At 43.7% G+C, this 17,435-nt stretch overlaps 1 protein-coding gene across 1 annotated transcript in view; it reads right to left on the bottom strand.

The window, feature by feature from the left end:
- Positions 1 to 10,566: 10,566 nt before the first annotated feature.
- Positions 10,567 to 17,435, bottom strand: part of NIPAL2 (NIPA like domain containing 2) — a 50,124-nt gene continuing 43,255 nt past the window's right edge. The window contains 5 exon segments of the mRNA XM_075144588.1: positions 10,567 to 10,661; positions 10,977 to 11,071; positions 12,395 to 12,458; positions 14,170 to 14,258; positions 16,674 to 16,809. Of these exon segments, the coding sequence (XP_075000689.1) occupies positions 10,567 to 10,661; positions 10,977 to 11,071; positions 12,395 to 12,458; positions 14,170 to 14,258; positions 16,674 to 16,809 (479 nt within the window).

The raw sequence follows: 17,435 nt of genomic DNA, 5'->3' as shown, positions 1-17,435 counted from the left end.
GTAACAGCTATCGGACTGTGGAGCATAAGGCGGCGAGAGACCTCCACATCAGAGGCTCGTGTGCTATTGCAGACAAACAGATCATACGTTTTGCAGGCTCCATCTTAAGACTAGTTAGGTTTCTTGCTCCCGCTGTTTCTACTGTAAAGCTTGTTGGAGCCTTGTTCCAGAGCTTGCTTCTACCAGAGCTTGTTGGAAAGTTTGTCATTCCAGACACATTTTTATGGTACATGTAAGCCTATTTATTCTTGTGTTCATGCTGCCTTTTATCTTAGTGAATTATTTGTACTGCAGTCACACCCATGGGCCGTATCCAGATGCCACTGAGCATCCAACAAACTCTACATATGGAGCTGACCCCAAAGGATTCAGGACGAGACTCTAAGCAGAAGATGCTCAACACAAACGTGTGCAGAGGACTCAAACTGGTGTCCCGACTGCTGACAGCTCTGGTGCCTCTTCCATCACAGGGAACGTAGAAATACCCCAAAGTCCTGCTGTGAAAGGCAAATGGAGGGAATGGGGAAGAGTCAACAGGAGTGGTTGCTCCAGAGAGGAGAAGGCCAGGTTTTATGACTATACCTACTTCACCTGAATTTGATTCTTTGAAAAAAGGAACCAAAACATTGCTGTACCCACGAGCACACAGGAATTCAGGATTGTCTCTTACCTGTGCTGGGGCATGGTCTGTTGTAAGCGCAGGCTCTGAAGGCAAGGGTCTGAACGCCTCCCAGGAACAGCCCAGCTCACCCCAGCAGTTTGGTTGTTAGTTATTAAGCAGCTGAAGGAAAGCACAGGAACTCTGGTATTCTCTGTGGCTTCTGCAATCTATGAGCACCAACATTTGCTGAAATAGAGTTAGGATTGTTCCTATCATTTTTTAGCACAACTGTATTCTTGTAGGTTGATGTTGACACCATCTTAACCAATGCTTTACTGCAGTGTGTATTGCACATTTTACCCTGTTTCATACAGCTCCAACTGCTGTGGCTTGGTGTGTTTAAAGCCACCATTTAGCATAACAAAACAAATTAACATAGGCTTGAGTTTTGGCCAGCCAGACATGATACATTTTTAAGCTATGATTTTGTTTTGGCCAATGATTGATGATGACACGTTTAAAGCTGTGATTTTATGTTGCATTAGAAGACTTATTTATGCATAGTAAATAAGTATTTTTTCCAGCTCTAATGATATTTACTGCATGTTGCACAACTTCAGTCTCTAAGAAAGAAATAAAAAAAAGGTGCACTCTGAGCACCAAGTGGCACAGCACGTTGCACGCTAACAAACGCACAACAGGGCTGGGACCAGTGGGATATTCATCTATGCCATACAAGTATCCAGTTAGCCAGACATATCCACAAATACTTTTTCCTCCAAATAACACTATTTCAAGAAGGCAAATGTCCTGATCTTGGGCACAGCTGGCAGGACTGCTTCATTCTCTGCTGTAAGAACCCATTTTGAGCTGATCATAAAACTCTGCCAAATTTCTACCATTTGAGCTGAAATTTTTCATATGAGGTGTTTACCTCAGAGTGCCGCTGATGGTTATTTATAATCAGACGATTTAACAACATGGTTTAACTTCTTTAGAGAAAAAGGTAGTGTGAACTGTTTATTTCTTAGCAAAACAACAGCACTGAATTTCTTTTCTTTTTAATTTGGAGGAAAGAAGCATCTTGTCCTGACGGCCGTATGAAGTGGCACCACAGCACCCTCCGGACTGCAGCAGCAGGGTCACGGCTAAGCAGAAGTCCTCATCCTCCAAGAGCCCAGTTCTTCCAGTTCCTGAAGATGTAGCTAGTGGTCTCCAGTTCAGACTGGGAAAGGATTTCAACTCCGACTTTTAAACTTCACATTAATGTTTTGACCACTAAGAGGTACCCTGGAGCAGTGCATACCCTGAAGTCGCTTAGGCCATAGAAAGCCACTTGTTTTGTAAAGCGCTGTGTCCTTTGAAGATACGCCCACTTCCTCGCCCCAGGGCTGCAGGGCACCCTCCCAGGTAGCTGGTGGATGGGGTTATGCAAATGGTCCCTAATCTGCTTGGAGCAGTGACGGTGAGATTAGCGGAGGTCTCCCTCTCTCATCGACAGTGACGGCAACGCGAGGATGCTCAGCGTGCGCTGTGTAATGGTGTTGGCTTCGGTCCGTTCAGCCGGCAGAGCTGTGGAGCATGATGGCAAGCAGCTGGGGGAAATGCCATTTTTTACTCAGCGCAGCCTTTGCAAAATTATGGTTTGTCTGCACTATAAGTGTCTAGGTAAAGTGTCTGGGAAGTGCACGTCCGGGACACTTCTGGAATTCATGTGAGTACCTGTTTGACATAAGTGGGATTCACGAAAGGCTCAGCTCAGTTAAGCATCTGCAGCATCAGACCCTGAATCAGGGAGGAGGGGGCTGACGTTCAGATCGCACCTTGGCAAAATTGCCCCAAGACTTCCCTCTCTCCTTTTCCCTCCCTTTCAAGGGTGCCCTTTTGGGTTCCCAAATGAAGACTTTGCTGATTGCAGCTGGAGAGCAAGGGAGTGCAATAAACAGGAAAGTAAGAGTCTATCTATCTCTGGCGCAGCCTGCCTTTTTCTAGTCTGGATGGAAAAGAAGACGAAAGTCCACAGAGCACTTGAGTGAACAACAAATGGCATAAGAACAAATGCAGCAAAAGGGAATGCCAAGGTTGTCATCCCCCATCAGCGGTTTGGATGGGTTTCCTCCTCGGAGAAGCGTTGGGGAGGCTCGAGGCGGGACCTCGTGCAGGAAGCAGGTGGTTTGCTTTACCAAGAGCCATGCGTAATGGTCAGGGAGCTGCGCCGCGCGCCGGGCCAAGCTACAGCAGATGGGCTGCAGTTCGCTCCGCTCAAGGATATTTTTCATGTTATGTGTGGAAAAGAGCAGTAACCCTTGTTTGTTATATGAGGCCTTGTAGGACTTTGTTTGGAAAAAAGCCATTTTTGAGATTAAAAAAAAGCCATTAAAAATGTGAGTCACTGTAATCACATTCAAAGTGCTCCAGCGTGGCCTTTTATTTGCAAAGACTTCACTATTAAAAGCAGCTTGCTTTTTTTTTTTAAATGAAGAGTTCCACCACAAATTACCTCAGACTAATTGAGGTGACATTACCAATCTGTTAACTTGAAATAACTAAGAAAAACCGCCCCAAACACCTCAAAGCACTGAATTCAAACTATTCACAGAGCAAGGCTACCAACAAAATAGTTGTGCCTGCTCTGTGGTGTAACACGGGACCTTGGGCTGTAAATGCACCACAATGTTTTGTCCAACACAAATGCATTTCAAAACCTAGATCCCCAAAAAGGCTGGGGGAGACTCATCCCTTGTGCAGGGAGAAGAAGCAGGACCAGAAGCAGAGGGTCCACCCAGAAGCAGAGCCCTGTGGGGAGCCTTGGGCACCTCAGGGTGGGGACATCCACAGCCCGAGCAAATGGCTGATTGCCTGAACGAGCCAAAGAGGCCAGGGCTGGCACGCACATCCCGCTGCTCTTTGGGGTTTGGATGCCCCATTCAGCGTTAGCAGGTGCTTGTGTCCTCTCAGAGGGGAGATGCCCAAACTGCTGCTTTCAAAACACGTCCTCTCCGTGAGGCTGTGAGCGGCAAGGGGCAGAGGGAGCAGAAGCCTTTCTGTTGTATATGACAAATATGAACATCTTTTCTCTCTGGTGCACCATCACCATCCTTGAGGAGAGACCAACTGACCTGGGCAGGGTCTCCCCACATCCAGGCACCCCTCCCAGAGCCTATTTACTTACTGCACCTTAAACAGTCACTGAATGAGTCACCCTCCTCTCAAATGCAGGCTGAGCTCTCAAATCTCTCAAGTGCCGGAGAAAGAGCAGGTCTGTGAGGTTGCTTACTACCACTGCCAGGTGCCACCGCGTCTGTGCCAGCCCCTGGGCCAGAGGGTTTCGGGGTCTCCTGCTGTGCTGGGCCTCCTGGGGACCTCTGAGCAGGGGCATCTGCCCTTTGGACCGTCACCGAACTCAGCAGTGAGTCAGAAGTCAAATCACTGAAAATAATCGAGGCTGCTGCATCTCTGGGTGTGCAAAACAGTGCCGTTAAATTACAGTGTCAAGCAGAGCGTAGGCAGCTCCCGGGAGAGGTGGCAGGGCTGCAGCTGTGGGAAGAGGGGAAGCCGGGCACCCGATCACGGCGCGCTGGGTCTGGTCCAGTTCTGTGCTACTTCTTCAGTGCTGCTAGGATCTGATTTTGACTCTGTATTTGGCCAATTGCAGACACTGGAAAAATGGAGAGAGAGCAGAAAACAACCACAGGAAACAATTTGAGGGCTGACTGAAATGTCTGATGGTGAGAGACTTAAAAGGCCCGTCTGTTTGGCTTAGCGAAAAGCCCAAGTCATCTTACTGTATTTTACTAGAGGGACTTACTGAGTGCTTTAAATCACTGGCAAGAGACAAATAGCTGCAAGCTAAATCCAGACAAGTTAAAATAGATGTAAGGCACAGTTCAAAAGCAAACAATGACTCATTGCTAGTACAAATTAGTAATGGCACTGGTGGATCCTCTACTTTGACTTGTAGGAGAAGACAGGGTGCCTTCTTCTGTAGATAGGCCAAAGGGTTCACACAGAAGTGCTTGGAGGAGGTTGCCTGACTGGAGCTGTGCAGGAGGCCAGGCCAGATGACATCGAGCTGCCGTCTCATATCAGCAACCTGCCATTATTCACACCGCTGAATCAAATCCTGCAGCACATCCACGCACCCAGCATCCAGTCAGTGTTAGGACGTGCCTGTTAGTTAACTGTTAAATATTGTCTGGAAAAACTAAACACATGGGTAACTGTGATGCTTAGTAATAGTAAATCATATTCCTCAGCTCCTTTCCCTTGTAAAACACAAAACAATTCTTGGAAAACTGAATAGAAGCTCCAGTACTTTGTTGTTGTACTCTATTACCATACGATGTGTTACCAGCAGTAACCTTCAATGATAGGTAAGAACTGCCTGATTAGCAGCCTCTGTGCCATGCAAGCTTTCTCTCTTACTCTTGCCTGAGGGCATTACAGAGCATTGGACAGCATAAAGCTCTGGGCCTGGTACACATGCTATTGAAATTCAAGACAAACTTTTAAAATTTTTTTCAAAATGGAGAGAAAAGTCCTGATCTTATGTTCATGCTGCTCTGGATTTATGCCCACCAGCTATCAAACAGAAGACAAATGACAGTGCTGTTCTTTCAACCAGTTTAATGATTCTGGCAAAAGACCTGGCAGCATGCTCCAAAGATTTCATCTAGGCAAGGCAATGCCTATTCCAAGAGTGGAAATCTCCAACTGCAGAGCTGGCAAGCGCATGTTTGTGCTGGAGGCTTAAATCAATCATTTCTATTTTTCCCAATATGATCTAGCAAAGTACAGAAATTGGCTCCTTCATCAACGGCCACAGGCCACTTCTCAGGTTTAAGGTATTAGTGCTGTGGGCTACAGTGATACATTCACTTCATGTAAAACCATCAGTGTTAGAACCACCTGTTTAACCATTCCTCTACAGTCGCTCTACTTTGAAAACTGTCAACAAATGTCTTGTTGACACTGTCAACAAGGAGTCCAGGAGACCACTGTATATTAGTGGTCCCCTGGAGTCATTCCTCTGTGTTCATGCAAAACTCCTCTGCCACCACGATACTTTCTGATTCTGCTGCCGAACACCATCCCCCTCACCGTTACCTTGTGAACTGACATAAATTCCCCTGGCACTGATGCTTAAGTCCATCAGCAGTCAAAATGCTACTGCAGATTTGTACTATTAAATGCACTTCCTCCCTCAAAGGCTTGGATGAACTTTAGGGGCCTAACTGAAAAACTGGAATTTAGATTAAATAAGAAACCTACTCAGCAGCCCCCTAATTCTTTATTTACTGTCCATCTGTTGTGCCCGGAAGTTCCTGAGGTGCCAATAACTCTGCTTCCATGGATACCCAAAATTGCCCTTGCTTACTGCGGTGGGAATCACAAAGTAAAGGGAACATAATCAAAGACTGTAGGTTTTGACTGTAGGGCAGTACCCTATAAACATTTCCTAGGTCAAGGGAAATGCCCTGGCAATAATGCATTTTCTTATCAGAGTAAGCCCGTGGTGTGTACCCACCACACAGTCTAATTTCCACATTCCCTTGAGAATGCTCAAGGGGCCCAGACCCCAGAGACTGGTTCAGCATGTTTCAAAAACACATTTATGTGCAGCCTAAGGGGCCAGATCAGCTACATGTGTTCTGAACAGATTTGACACATGGATCCTTTCTAAATGGTCATGACTGCTTAATATGTAGTGATGTATTTGCCAGTGCTGCCTCCTTGTATAACTCAATGGTTACTTCAGCCAAGGTGCTTGGAAGGTGCTTCTACACTTCTCCCAGCTTCAAAACGTTGAAACATCTTGCATCTGCCAAGGGAATGTCTTACTTCCTCTCTGCTTCTCTAGGCAAAAAATAGTCATCCTTCACTCCTAAAGCAGAAAAAAAAAATAAAATAGCCAAACTAAAACCACGTACAAAAATATATGGAATCACTATTTATTCACTGATGTCCCTAATTCTATCCCAGAACCCAGAAACATTTCAAACACAGGATTTCTCAAACTCCTGAGAATCCAGAGCACTAAACATTTCTCTATCTTTTTCTCCTGAAGTGGCCTCAGATTGTAAATCTTCCAGCTTGGCCCTCCAATAATAATTACGGTAATTAGCCTCTCTCTCCTTTGGACTAGTTGCTAACACAGTCCAGCTGATTTCTCCAAAAGGAATACACAAACAAATTTAAACAAGAAAAAGGCCAAGCCTCACAGGACAGTAACAAAAGGGCAAATGGAAAGACAGCTCGGTTTAATTACCCCAGTGTTATCAGAGTCAACATTTTTCTCTGCGAATAACCAACGATCCTGCATAAAGTGGGTTGGAAGGAGCGATCGCAAGAGGAGACCATTTTGAGTTCAGAAGACTCAAGAAGACCCAGTCCATCCTAGTCCATCCTTCCAGCACTGTTTATGCCCCTTCTAGCAAACAGTCAATGGAAAGAAAAAAATCAGTCCTTAGAACAAGTTGTGTAGTCAGACACGTGTCCGGGCTTCTAGCTGACCTTAGGACACTCCTCATGCCACAAGATGCCTATCTTAGCCCCGTGTGAAGCCACTCAACACTCACCATGCATAGCCCAGTGAGTCTGCCTAAGGGTTTTGCTCAGGAGTCAGACACTTTAAAATGCTTCAGGAAGCTCATAACTGCTGCATTTAGGACATAGTGACACATAATTGAGCTTAGCAGGGTGCTTGCTGTACAGTGAAGCTCCTCAGAAGGGGAAAACTAATGTAATACTTCCCCCTGAAGTAGGGAGGTCTCACACCCTCTCCTCCTTTTCCCCTCCTTCCCACCAAACGCTCCAGTCAGCCTGGTTGGCTCTCCGAGCTGAGCCAGCCCAGCAAGGAGAAGAAAGCAGATGGTTTCTGCGGGGTGAGCGAGCTGAACTGGCTCACAGAGAGCCACAGCTGGGGAAAAGAGGATAAGACTTCTAGCAGCACTAGCAGGTGAACGAAACTACAGCTTCAAAACACAGGAGCTCAAGCCCCTATAATGTCCGACCTCTCTCCTTTGGTTTTTAGGTACTCTTACATGCAAAACACGAGGCCACCGAAAGCTGAGCTGTAGCGAGGAGCAGGCAAGAAGCCTGCCAGGTGAACACCACACCCATACCATGGGCAGAAATACAAATCTAGTCCAAAATTAATTTATTTTTTGCCAGCTGAAACCATTTGGTAAATGCATCCTGATATTTTATGGCAAAAATTAAACGGCCTCACTCTACTCCAGAGCTCCCATTTCCAGGCCCATGGCCAGTTAATACTTCATTTCTTACCGCAGCGTGACCAGCCATGGAACAAGCGCTAAACGAGTCCTGCTGGTTCTGGTCTGTCAAAAATCCCACGCTGGAGCCTGGGGGACCACTGAGCCGCTGCCTGCCCACCACACCTTCCCATGGTCTGATTTCCTCAGATCCTGTGGAGGATCTGTTCAAGAAAGTTCAGTCTGCAGGTGCAAGTTTTGCAGCTTATATCTGGCCCGCATTTTTGATGTCAGGAAAAACATCACAAGAAAATAACTCATTATTAAAGAGAAGGACTCCAGAGACTTTTTTGTGTTCCAGTGAAAAAGCTTTTCTTTTAGCAGGCATTTGCCTGTGGTGTTTGCAACCTAAATATCGCAAGTGGAATCTGAAAACGACATTGATTAGAAACTGATTCTTGAAACAAATCATGTCCCTTTCTTGGCAGAGCAGTAATGAATTCTCAACACTGAGTTTTTCCGATCTTGTAATACATTAATCAGTTGGAACATGCTCACGTCTCAAAAATCATGTCAAATCACAAGTTTTAATTGCACATAATTCCTGCCAGTGTTTTGCTCCATAAATTAATTTCAATTACATTCAAGTTCACAGAAAACATTTTAACCCTTATAATTTTTTTATAAACCCATAGGAAGAAAAGAAGTGTTGTTCAAGAAGAAATACAGTAGTTTAAAATAAATAACTTTTTGCCACAGATTTTTACACTTGATTCCCTGCTTTAAAGAGAAAATCTTATACCTGGTGATCCTTATTATGATCCTCCTCCAGCCCTCCTGAATCATGGAAACAGATTTCGGAATGATGCCCAAGGCCAATAATTTAAAAAAGAAACAAAACCAAATCCTTTCACCCATTTGTTTCCCAGGTCACAGAACGAAATCTGTAGGTCTCCTATTTCCATCTTTAGCACACACTCTCACTTGAGACTTAGAAAGTGGCTTTAATTTGACTTGCAAAAGAAAGATAGAGGCATGCCCTTGTTCCCTGGAGAAAGTATATGAAAAGAATGTGCTCTTTTTTTTATTTTAAGCTTTAGAAACCTGAACTCAAGCTGTAAGAGGGGAAAGGAAGACCACAGCCAGGCAGCTGGTACAAGTAAGGTGCAGACACAGAGTCTTGTCCTGTGCCAGCTGGAAAAGATCCACATTGGAAAACAACTTCACAAGCCCCCGCCCTGCGCCCTGGCTCCTGGGACATTGCTGCATAGGAAAAAATGCAGCTCTGTGTGCGCTTTGTAGGGTTTGAAATGAAACTGTCTTATGGATCTTCAGCTGTACCTGTTTTAAAATGAAATAAAAAATTATTTGGGGAAAAAAAAGAGACCTCGTTTCCTCATATCCCACTGAAACAAAATACAGACAGCCTATGGCCCCTATCCATTACTGCAGATTAATTCACACCTGAAAAAAGTATCTTGTCCTAGACAGGAACACTTTTCAAGACCACCTGCACTTGTTTCTGCAGAGGAGGTGTCTGACCCCCACTGTGCCAGCTGAGGTAGATCGGTGCTACCAGGCAGGGGTAAGTGGACCCACGATGAATGCCCAGAAGAAGCTTTCTTGCCGGGAAGCTGGGGCTGAGGGACACTGAGACCTCCCAGACCTCAACACAGAGCCTGTATTGCCATGGTTCCTATCACTGCTGGCTCTTCAAATCAGTGTAGGGACACTACCATTTAATGAAGGAAAAATTGTACTGTTACCATAACTCTTTGTGATCCTGTTTTTTTACAGCCTTTCCTCATCCATGATTACCAGCAGTTTAGGAAGGAGGCAGGAGTTGTCCTACTTTTCTGTTTTAGGAGTATTTTTCCAAGACATCAAGAGAGGGAGCCTGGCTACCCTATTTGCTCTGGAGAACTTTGCACTTTCTTCACTAAAACCTTGTTTTCCTGAAAACAGAGGCTAAACCTCAGGCTAGACTATACAAACAGATAGAATATCCCAGTCCAGTCCAGATCAGTGCACTGGACTGTCCTGGGAAGATGTAAAATGTCAAGCGTGGTTCCCTAGCTCTGCCTTGGCTGGGCACCACAAATATGTGCATGTGCACACGTGCCTAGGTTTATGGCGAATGTTATGTTCCTTCCCCCTCATCATACAAGTGTTTATTTCCTTGGAAGATAAGAGAATTAATCTGATGGCAGAAGATAATCAGGATTTTCCCTCTACACATAATATAAAATACTTTGTGTGTACACATTTTTTTGTATACTCTATATGTGCCCACAGTTTTGACTCCTGAACAGGTAGTATCAGATTTTTAAAAGTATTATACACATAGCAGAATACTTTGAAGTCACTTATGAAAATTATTCTCATTTGCCACCTTTGTCTTTAAGCATCTACACAGACCTGGGGGGCTTCAAAGGGGAATTTTTATAATCCTGTTCTGTGCCTATTTGCATTTCAAGGCAATTAACATTCTAAAAATATCCCCAAGAGGCATTGATACTAGGAGAATGTTCAGTCTCATTAATGGTTATTTAGTTTTTCTTAAGGCTTCATTTATCTTCAGAACACATTTGGGACAGCCATGGGATAAATTAAATAGGATTAAATAATACTATGACTCATCAATATACAGGAGTTTAACATATACTTGAATATGACCAACAAAAAGGTGCTGCTAATCCTTGTTCCAGTGGCATTCCTCCTGTTAATTGGCATGTAAGGTGCTTTCTTCTTTCAGCTTTGACTTTTCACCGAGTCATCTTCATTATTCAAAGTGCCATAGCGTGAACTGTGAGAATCTGGTTGTATTTTGCCTGTCAATTTTTGTCCTAAGGAAATGGGGTGAGAGAAGGGAAAAACAACAGCTCTGTGAAGAATTTTAATAAAACAAATCCCCCACCAATCCATCATTTAAACATTCTTTGCTCCAGTAATCATTGTTTTCATTTGACTGGTTGTAACAATAGCTTGGAAAAACTCTGAAAAATTCTTTGAAAAATCTATTGGGAACAGGAATAGAAAATAAGGGAACAGTATATTTATTAAATATGACTAGAGCACATTTGTGACTCAACTCTCCTAGGTCATCCCATTATCTGATATCTCAGTTTTGAACAGAGAGACAGAAAAAAAGCCCCACTTACCAGGAATATGTCCACAGTCAATAAAAGCAATTTGTAAATGCTCCTCTTTTTTATTTCTTGCAATTACAAATACACCAAGGAAAGATAGGAGACACCTGCAAAATAACAGTGGCATAGTATCATTAGAAACTGTTCACTGCATCTGAGATGAGAATTTCTTTCCAAGTTTCTTTTTCAAGGACTTCCAAACCCGAGCTGCTCAGTTTATAAAGAAACTTTTCTTCCTGGCAGCTCTATAAATTCATCTTGGGCTACCTTTCAGTCTAGTTTTTGCCTCCTGAAGCTTTATTATCAGTTCCAAAGGCTCCACAGGCAAAATTACACTTTCAGCAATATATACCTAATCAAATGCCTGTGAGTGTGAGACCACAACATTTGAATCCCTGAGCAAATCTTCACAGAGCATCTAAGCTAGCATTCTAGCATTTGCAATTTCATTAACAACTCAGTCTAGCTGCAGACAATCAACATCTCTGTTGTTTTTCTCGTTTGACTGTGTGTCTCAGGGGCAAGCAGTAAGCCAGGAGCAATGAGAAACTGCTATGCTTGGATAAATTGTCTATCCGCTCTGTGTTGGACACACAACCACTAATTCCTGCCTGCCAAATACATGGGTTGAATTTGCTCATCTCCATTTTCTGTCACTTTTCCTCCAGTCAAACAAGATAGCGGTTGTGTGCACCTACTCTGGTCCGACTGCAGAGCACGAAGATGTCTGTAGCTATCAGCCCCATTTATTTGACAGCACTGTGGCAAGACACCTCCAGCAGTTCTGGGAGATGCTTTTAACCATCTCACACCCACTATCAAGTAACTGTCACCTGTCCCTAGAGGTGTTACGGTGCTGGTAGTCAGCAGAAGGTTTCTGCTCTCACAGCATCTAGGCCCTTCTTCAAACATTTATTGTTAACAGCTTCTTAGCATGCTCTGGACTTTTCCACAGGCATGCTGTGTCTTTCTCAGCACAGGAGGATGAGGAAGAGATATTACAGTACTGCCTTGTAGGCAAGCAACTCATGTCATTGCCCACATCAAAGACCAGCCGGACTCGCAAGGTGACGTGGGGAGGAGATTTCTCGCAGTTGCAAAAGCACCCCCGTAACATGATCTTTAGTGGAAAGCAGTGACTTCTCCTTCCTGCTGGAGGAACGCATGCTGCTGGTTTTTCATTCCATCATGAGATTAGTAGTTCATAAGTGTCTCACAGTTTTACATATTTGGATTCAAAACCAGGCCTCCGAACTCCCAAAGCACAGACATCAATCTTTTCTTTAATGTTTTTTTGTCCTACTATAATGGCTATTCCATAATACTTTAATAACAAGACGGGTTTCTTCTTACTGAGAAAAGAAGGGATTCCACAAAGCAATGCTGTGCCAGTACAAATTTTAGCGCAGATTTTAGGCCGATACACTTACCCGAACAGAAACATGAACACGCTCAGCAAAGCTGCACTTTGGAATTCCCGATAAAATATGACCCCTGGAATGTGACAGAAACAAGAATTGCAGATCTTGACTGGCTTCCAAGTGATATGAATTACAGCTGGGAGGGTCAGGAGCAGTGTCATGCTCAAACAGAGCAAAAAAATCCCAAATAAGGTATTAATAGACATTGTGATGGGTTCATGTTATGTGCCCATATTCCATTATTTAGGCTTTCTCAAGATACTGCATGGGACTGGAGAAGATTTAGTCTATCAGGTTGGAGCATGTGCTGTGTTAGTAACTGCACAGATGCAGGTATTTTTTGCGTTGTCAGCAACAGTTTTTATGCAGGTCAAACTCAAGGTCTTATTCACAAGCAGAGTCATACCGATATAGCTAACAGGTTCTTCATGGATTTAGTTAAGCCACTCCAACAGACCATGCGGACATCTTAACTCCAATTGGGAACAGGTTTTCAATAACTAGCTGTCCCCCTGATGTTTACACCAAGTTAAGGGCTCCAGCAGCCAAGTTTGCCAAATCTTTCTGGCTGAAGGGATCACTAGCTCTTTCTGGTCACCCTTCTTCCAGGAATTAGCACCTCTGCAGTGGAGGTGACAGAACCAGATGTGTATCTGGATCTCAGCTGCCCCAATTCACAGCCAAGTATATTAGCTTTAAACCACTGATGAGCACATTTTTGCTTAGAAACACCAGAGTGTGAACCAGCGCATCTGGTCTGACTGTATCTTCAAAGGCTGTAACTGGGGCAATCATGAAATGAGGTATCTTCTATGAGCACCCCAGCAAGATTCAGCAGAGGTTGTTCTTCTAAGCCATACACTGGTTTAACTAACCTAGTGCAAATGCATGTGTATGCAGTCTCAAAGCTATTAAGCCATTCCTGAATAGGTACTCGATCTTTTAAGGAGGCACAAGGCCAAATTCCCCATATGGTCACAAGAACGCAACCCCCTTTTGGCACAAGTCTCCTCTTAGTCACAAAGTGTAGGTCTCTTCTAACACAGGTGCTGAGGCAGTCTGTGCATGAAGCTAACTCCCCTTCTCATTAATGGCAGCTCTGCATGAGAAACTCCTGCACAGCAATGACAGGAAAGCCCCCAGTGTGTGTTAAAATGAGTCATAAATGTTCTAACAACATGATCTTTTTGGCTCATTGCTGATACTGCATCTTAGTCGTCCTCCCTGCTCATGTTCTTACACTGTACCATTTCCAAGATTTGCAGTCCCTCTTTAACAACGCTGAGTTCAAAGTTCTCACCCAGAATAAAATGTTAAATGCTTAAAAGGTCTTTGGAGTCATTTTACTTCCTTCACTTAACCTAGAATTCCACCTTCTGAAACGAAATATACACTAACTACTATGAAACACAGCTGGTTGTCATCTGAGTAGTTTGCCAGGCTGTTAAAATTACTCTACCAGTTTGGATGTAGAGAGGCTGGTGTGCACATGGTAAACGCATTTACTGGATGTCAAGATGAGGCTAGGATAAATGCAGGTAAGCCAGGAAGGCAGAATAAATTGTACATATCAATTCTGGAAATGTTAGAATTTGATTACCTTTATTTTGCTTCAAAAGTTGTGAACTTACTCATTTTTCAGAACTTAAACACCTGTAACTTAGGAAAAACTTCTTTTTGTGAAGACAAATATGACTGGTTTGTGTTCCTGTGCACAGGCAGTAATTCTTGAAAATTTGATGTTTACAAAATCGTTCTGTAGAGGCAGAAGGCCAGAAGCAAACCTGAGATGATGGCACTGGTGGTGAAGAACACAAAATTCATGGGCACAACTGCTGTTGCTTCGTACAGATGCATTGCTTGATTCAAGAACCTGGAAGAGAAGTGTTATTGCACCTCATGCCTACAGGAGGTTCATTGCACTTTAAGTCAGGTTAAGTCACTTTATGTCAGTTTAACAATAAGTGTGACCATTTCTTACCACAATAGCAAGTAGCCCTGGACAGATGCGTACGCATATGGAATTTACCTTCCGGTTTTGACTCTGCAGACTACAAACAAATGGGCGAAAACAAGAAGGTTGGAGTGGATTCTTCTGGCCATAGGCTGTCATTGGAGAGTCCTTTGAAGCAGTGTTGGAAAAATTTTGTCTGCCACAGATAAGGGAGGAATGCTAGGATATTACTGCTTATGGTCTGCATCGGTTCTTGGAAGCAGTACTGCCTGTGAGCGGCCAGGGACAAGTTGCTCTAATTTAAACTGGTTGTGTAAGGGTATATTTCCAGCACGGACATGAACACGCAAGTCCTCGTAGGAACTGTTTCGCTTTGCTGAAGTCCACATTGCTGCTACTGCTCAATCCAACTTGGCTAAAACACATATTTGTATATTTATCCATGCAATCATACCCCAGACACACTCTGTTCTGCCGGAAAAGTCCAGGAAGGTGGCTCCAAGCCTGTGCTGCTTGGGTTGGAAACTCTCTGCTGTGCTCCTCAAAAAGGCAATACAAACCCTCACCAGAATCACGAGCAAGAGTGTGCAGGACTACAGGAGCGTACACTGCACACAAATGCAGGACTGAGACATTGGCCATGGAGCAGCCTGCACAGTCTGCATCAGCGGATAAAAAAGGCAAAGCAATTAACCCACTTGTACGGAGACCAGAGCTATCAACATTTACCCATAGGGTGATGAATCATGAGTGTGAACTCTTGGATGCACCAGCAGATACTCTATTATGTGAATGGTGCATTTCAGACTGAAAGAGAAAAATCAGGAGGCTGCAGAGTGTATTCAAAACCTATAAAAAGAACCATACTTAAATGTTTCAATGGTACAATATATATGCACAGTAAAAGTCCAAGCTTGGATCTGTTTTAGCCATTAAAGTAATTGTATGGTTATTTTAGCAACTGTTGAACAGTCTCCATGGTGCTTTAAAAATAAAGAAATCCTACATATCCACAGGATAGTCAGGATTTTGAAGTCATTGAAAACACCTCATTATTTTCTCCCATTTGCAACAAACTTGGTCACAGGGACTAAAACAGTAATACCAAGGCCCAGCATTGAATCCAGGAGGATGTTGCAGCACAGGCTGTTCTGAGCTAACACACGACAGTCAAATAAAATAAAAGAGGAAACAAATAAAATGAAAAATTTAGACTGACAGCACTGTCTCCATTAGAAAATGTGTCCAACAGAGAAGAGAGAGACACTGAGCCCAGGGGATGAAATGGGCACATTTCAATTCTGTTTTAATTTTGACCCAGCAAATGAAAGAAAGAAAAAACTGGCAAGAAGGAGAGGTTAATTCAGCAGCCTCCTATTTACCAAGCTTTTATTTCCTATTGTAAATGCCCTGAGCTTTTCTCCCAGTGAAGACAAGCTGGATGTAAATCACTCTATAATCTGCTACAGGGGAGTTCCTGAGTCAGCCGTGGAGAGTCACTGCATAATAACGCATGGACTTTCTGATTCCACATGGGAATGGTATGTTCTGCCACGAGAAAGCTGGGTTGGCTCTTCTACCGGAAAATAATCATGCAAGTAAACACTCAGACTCACTGGAGCAATCTAGATGAGATTACTGAATGATGCTATCAGCACCTGAAGCAGAGGGACCAGCATAAAGGGAATGGACTCTCTGTTCAGCTGCGAGCTGTATTTTACCATGCTGCCACCCCCAGCAGTCTGCAAAGGCAGCATAAAACAATCACTTAACAGGCCAGAGGCCAGCAGGGAAAACTCTGATGTCCCCTGCACACTAAAAGTTAACTATTTCCTAAAAAGATACAGACATAGAGGGTAGCGAAGCGCAACATGAAGATTTAACAGAGGCAGGGAGAAAGTTGGGGTAAACTCTCTTCTTCGGTCTGACAAGTGACATAAGCTAGGGAAGAGAGTTGCATAATGAGGGTAAACGTGGCCATTTGATTATTCAGCAATGAAGGTTGCTAAAAGTAACAAAAAATAATATTACATAAACATAAATTTCATTTCATGAGTTCAAAAACTGTGCCAAAACTAGAACTAAATTTGGGAAGACCTTGTGTAAGGTGATAATGAGATGAGGTAACATTTGTGTAACTAATCAATTATAAACTGAGACATAAAGCCTAAATTAACAATATAATCAGCTGCAGGCAATTCATGCATCTGTCAAGGCTTCGCCAGGAATTTGTTGCCTTTAAGTGCAACTTGGGTCTGGAGTCAACATCAGTACTGAACAAAACTGACAGATAAATGGGTACAAATGTTAGGAGATAAGTAGAAACTCACTTACTTGACTTGGAAAGCACAAGAAGTTGCCATTAAAACAGTCATGATATAGAAAACAGAATAAGTTAACTGCATTTTCCCCTTCGCAGAGAGTGTTATCATGCAGGCCACAGCCTTTACAGCAATGACAGTCAGCGATGCTGAAAGGGAAAGGGAGAGATTAGCAGGGCAGGATTCACAGCAGGGACCTCAGAGCATCAGTGAGGGAGGACAAGGTGCCAGGTCCGAGACACAGAGCTCATCACCTAAAGACACACTGAGGTAGGATTTGGGCACCTAAAGCCAAGCGTGTGATTTTATAAACACTCACTAAGCCACTGCCTAAACTCAGATTGGCCTTAACTCCATGTGTGCTTTGTGTTTTGCTTGAAAGTTCTTATAGCACTGAGGTCTGCAACCCTGCATCGACCTAAAGTTTACCCATTTTCAAAGGGTAGCTGAGGTTAGAGTCAGCTAGAGTCTTGCAAAGTAGGACTCTGTGTGCGTGTGTGAGTGAGGGTGAGATCAGGTAGAGGAAAGTGGATCTACTTCCCACTGCTGGGCACACATCCTAAACACTGGACTACCAGAGGTGGTACAACAGCCTCCACATCTTCTAGACATACTTTATTTAGCTCCAGCTGCTAATTGGGAGCCCATGTTGCATTATTCAGGAGAGGTCTGAGAGGTCTCGTTATCTGTTCAAAGCAGCTGGGACACCTCTTAATAGCAGCCTGCATGTGACACCAGCAGCGTAAAATAACTTCTTACCCTCAGGATTTCTCTG

This window comes from Calonectris borealis, chromosome 2 (assembly GCF_964195595.1).
Source record: "Calonectris borealis chromosome 2, bCalBor7.hap1.2, whole genome shotgun sequence".
Taxonomy (NCBI): Eukaryota; Metazoa; Chordata; class Aves; order Procellariiformes; family Procellariidae; genus Calonectris; species Calonectris borealis.
This window is presented reverse-complemented; position numbering and strand designations above follow the sequence as displayed.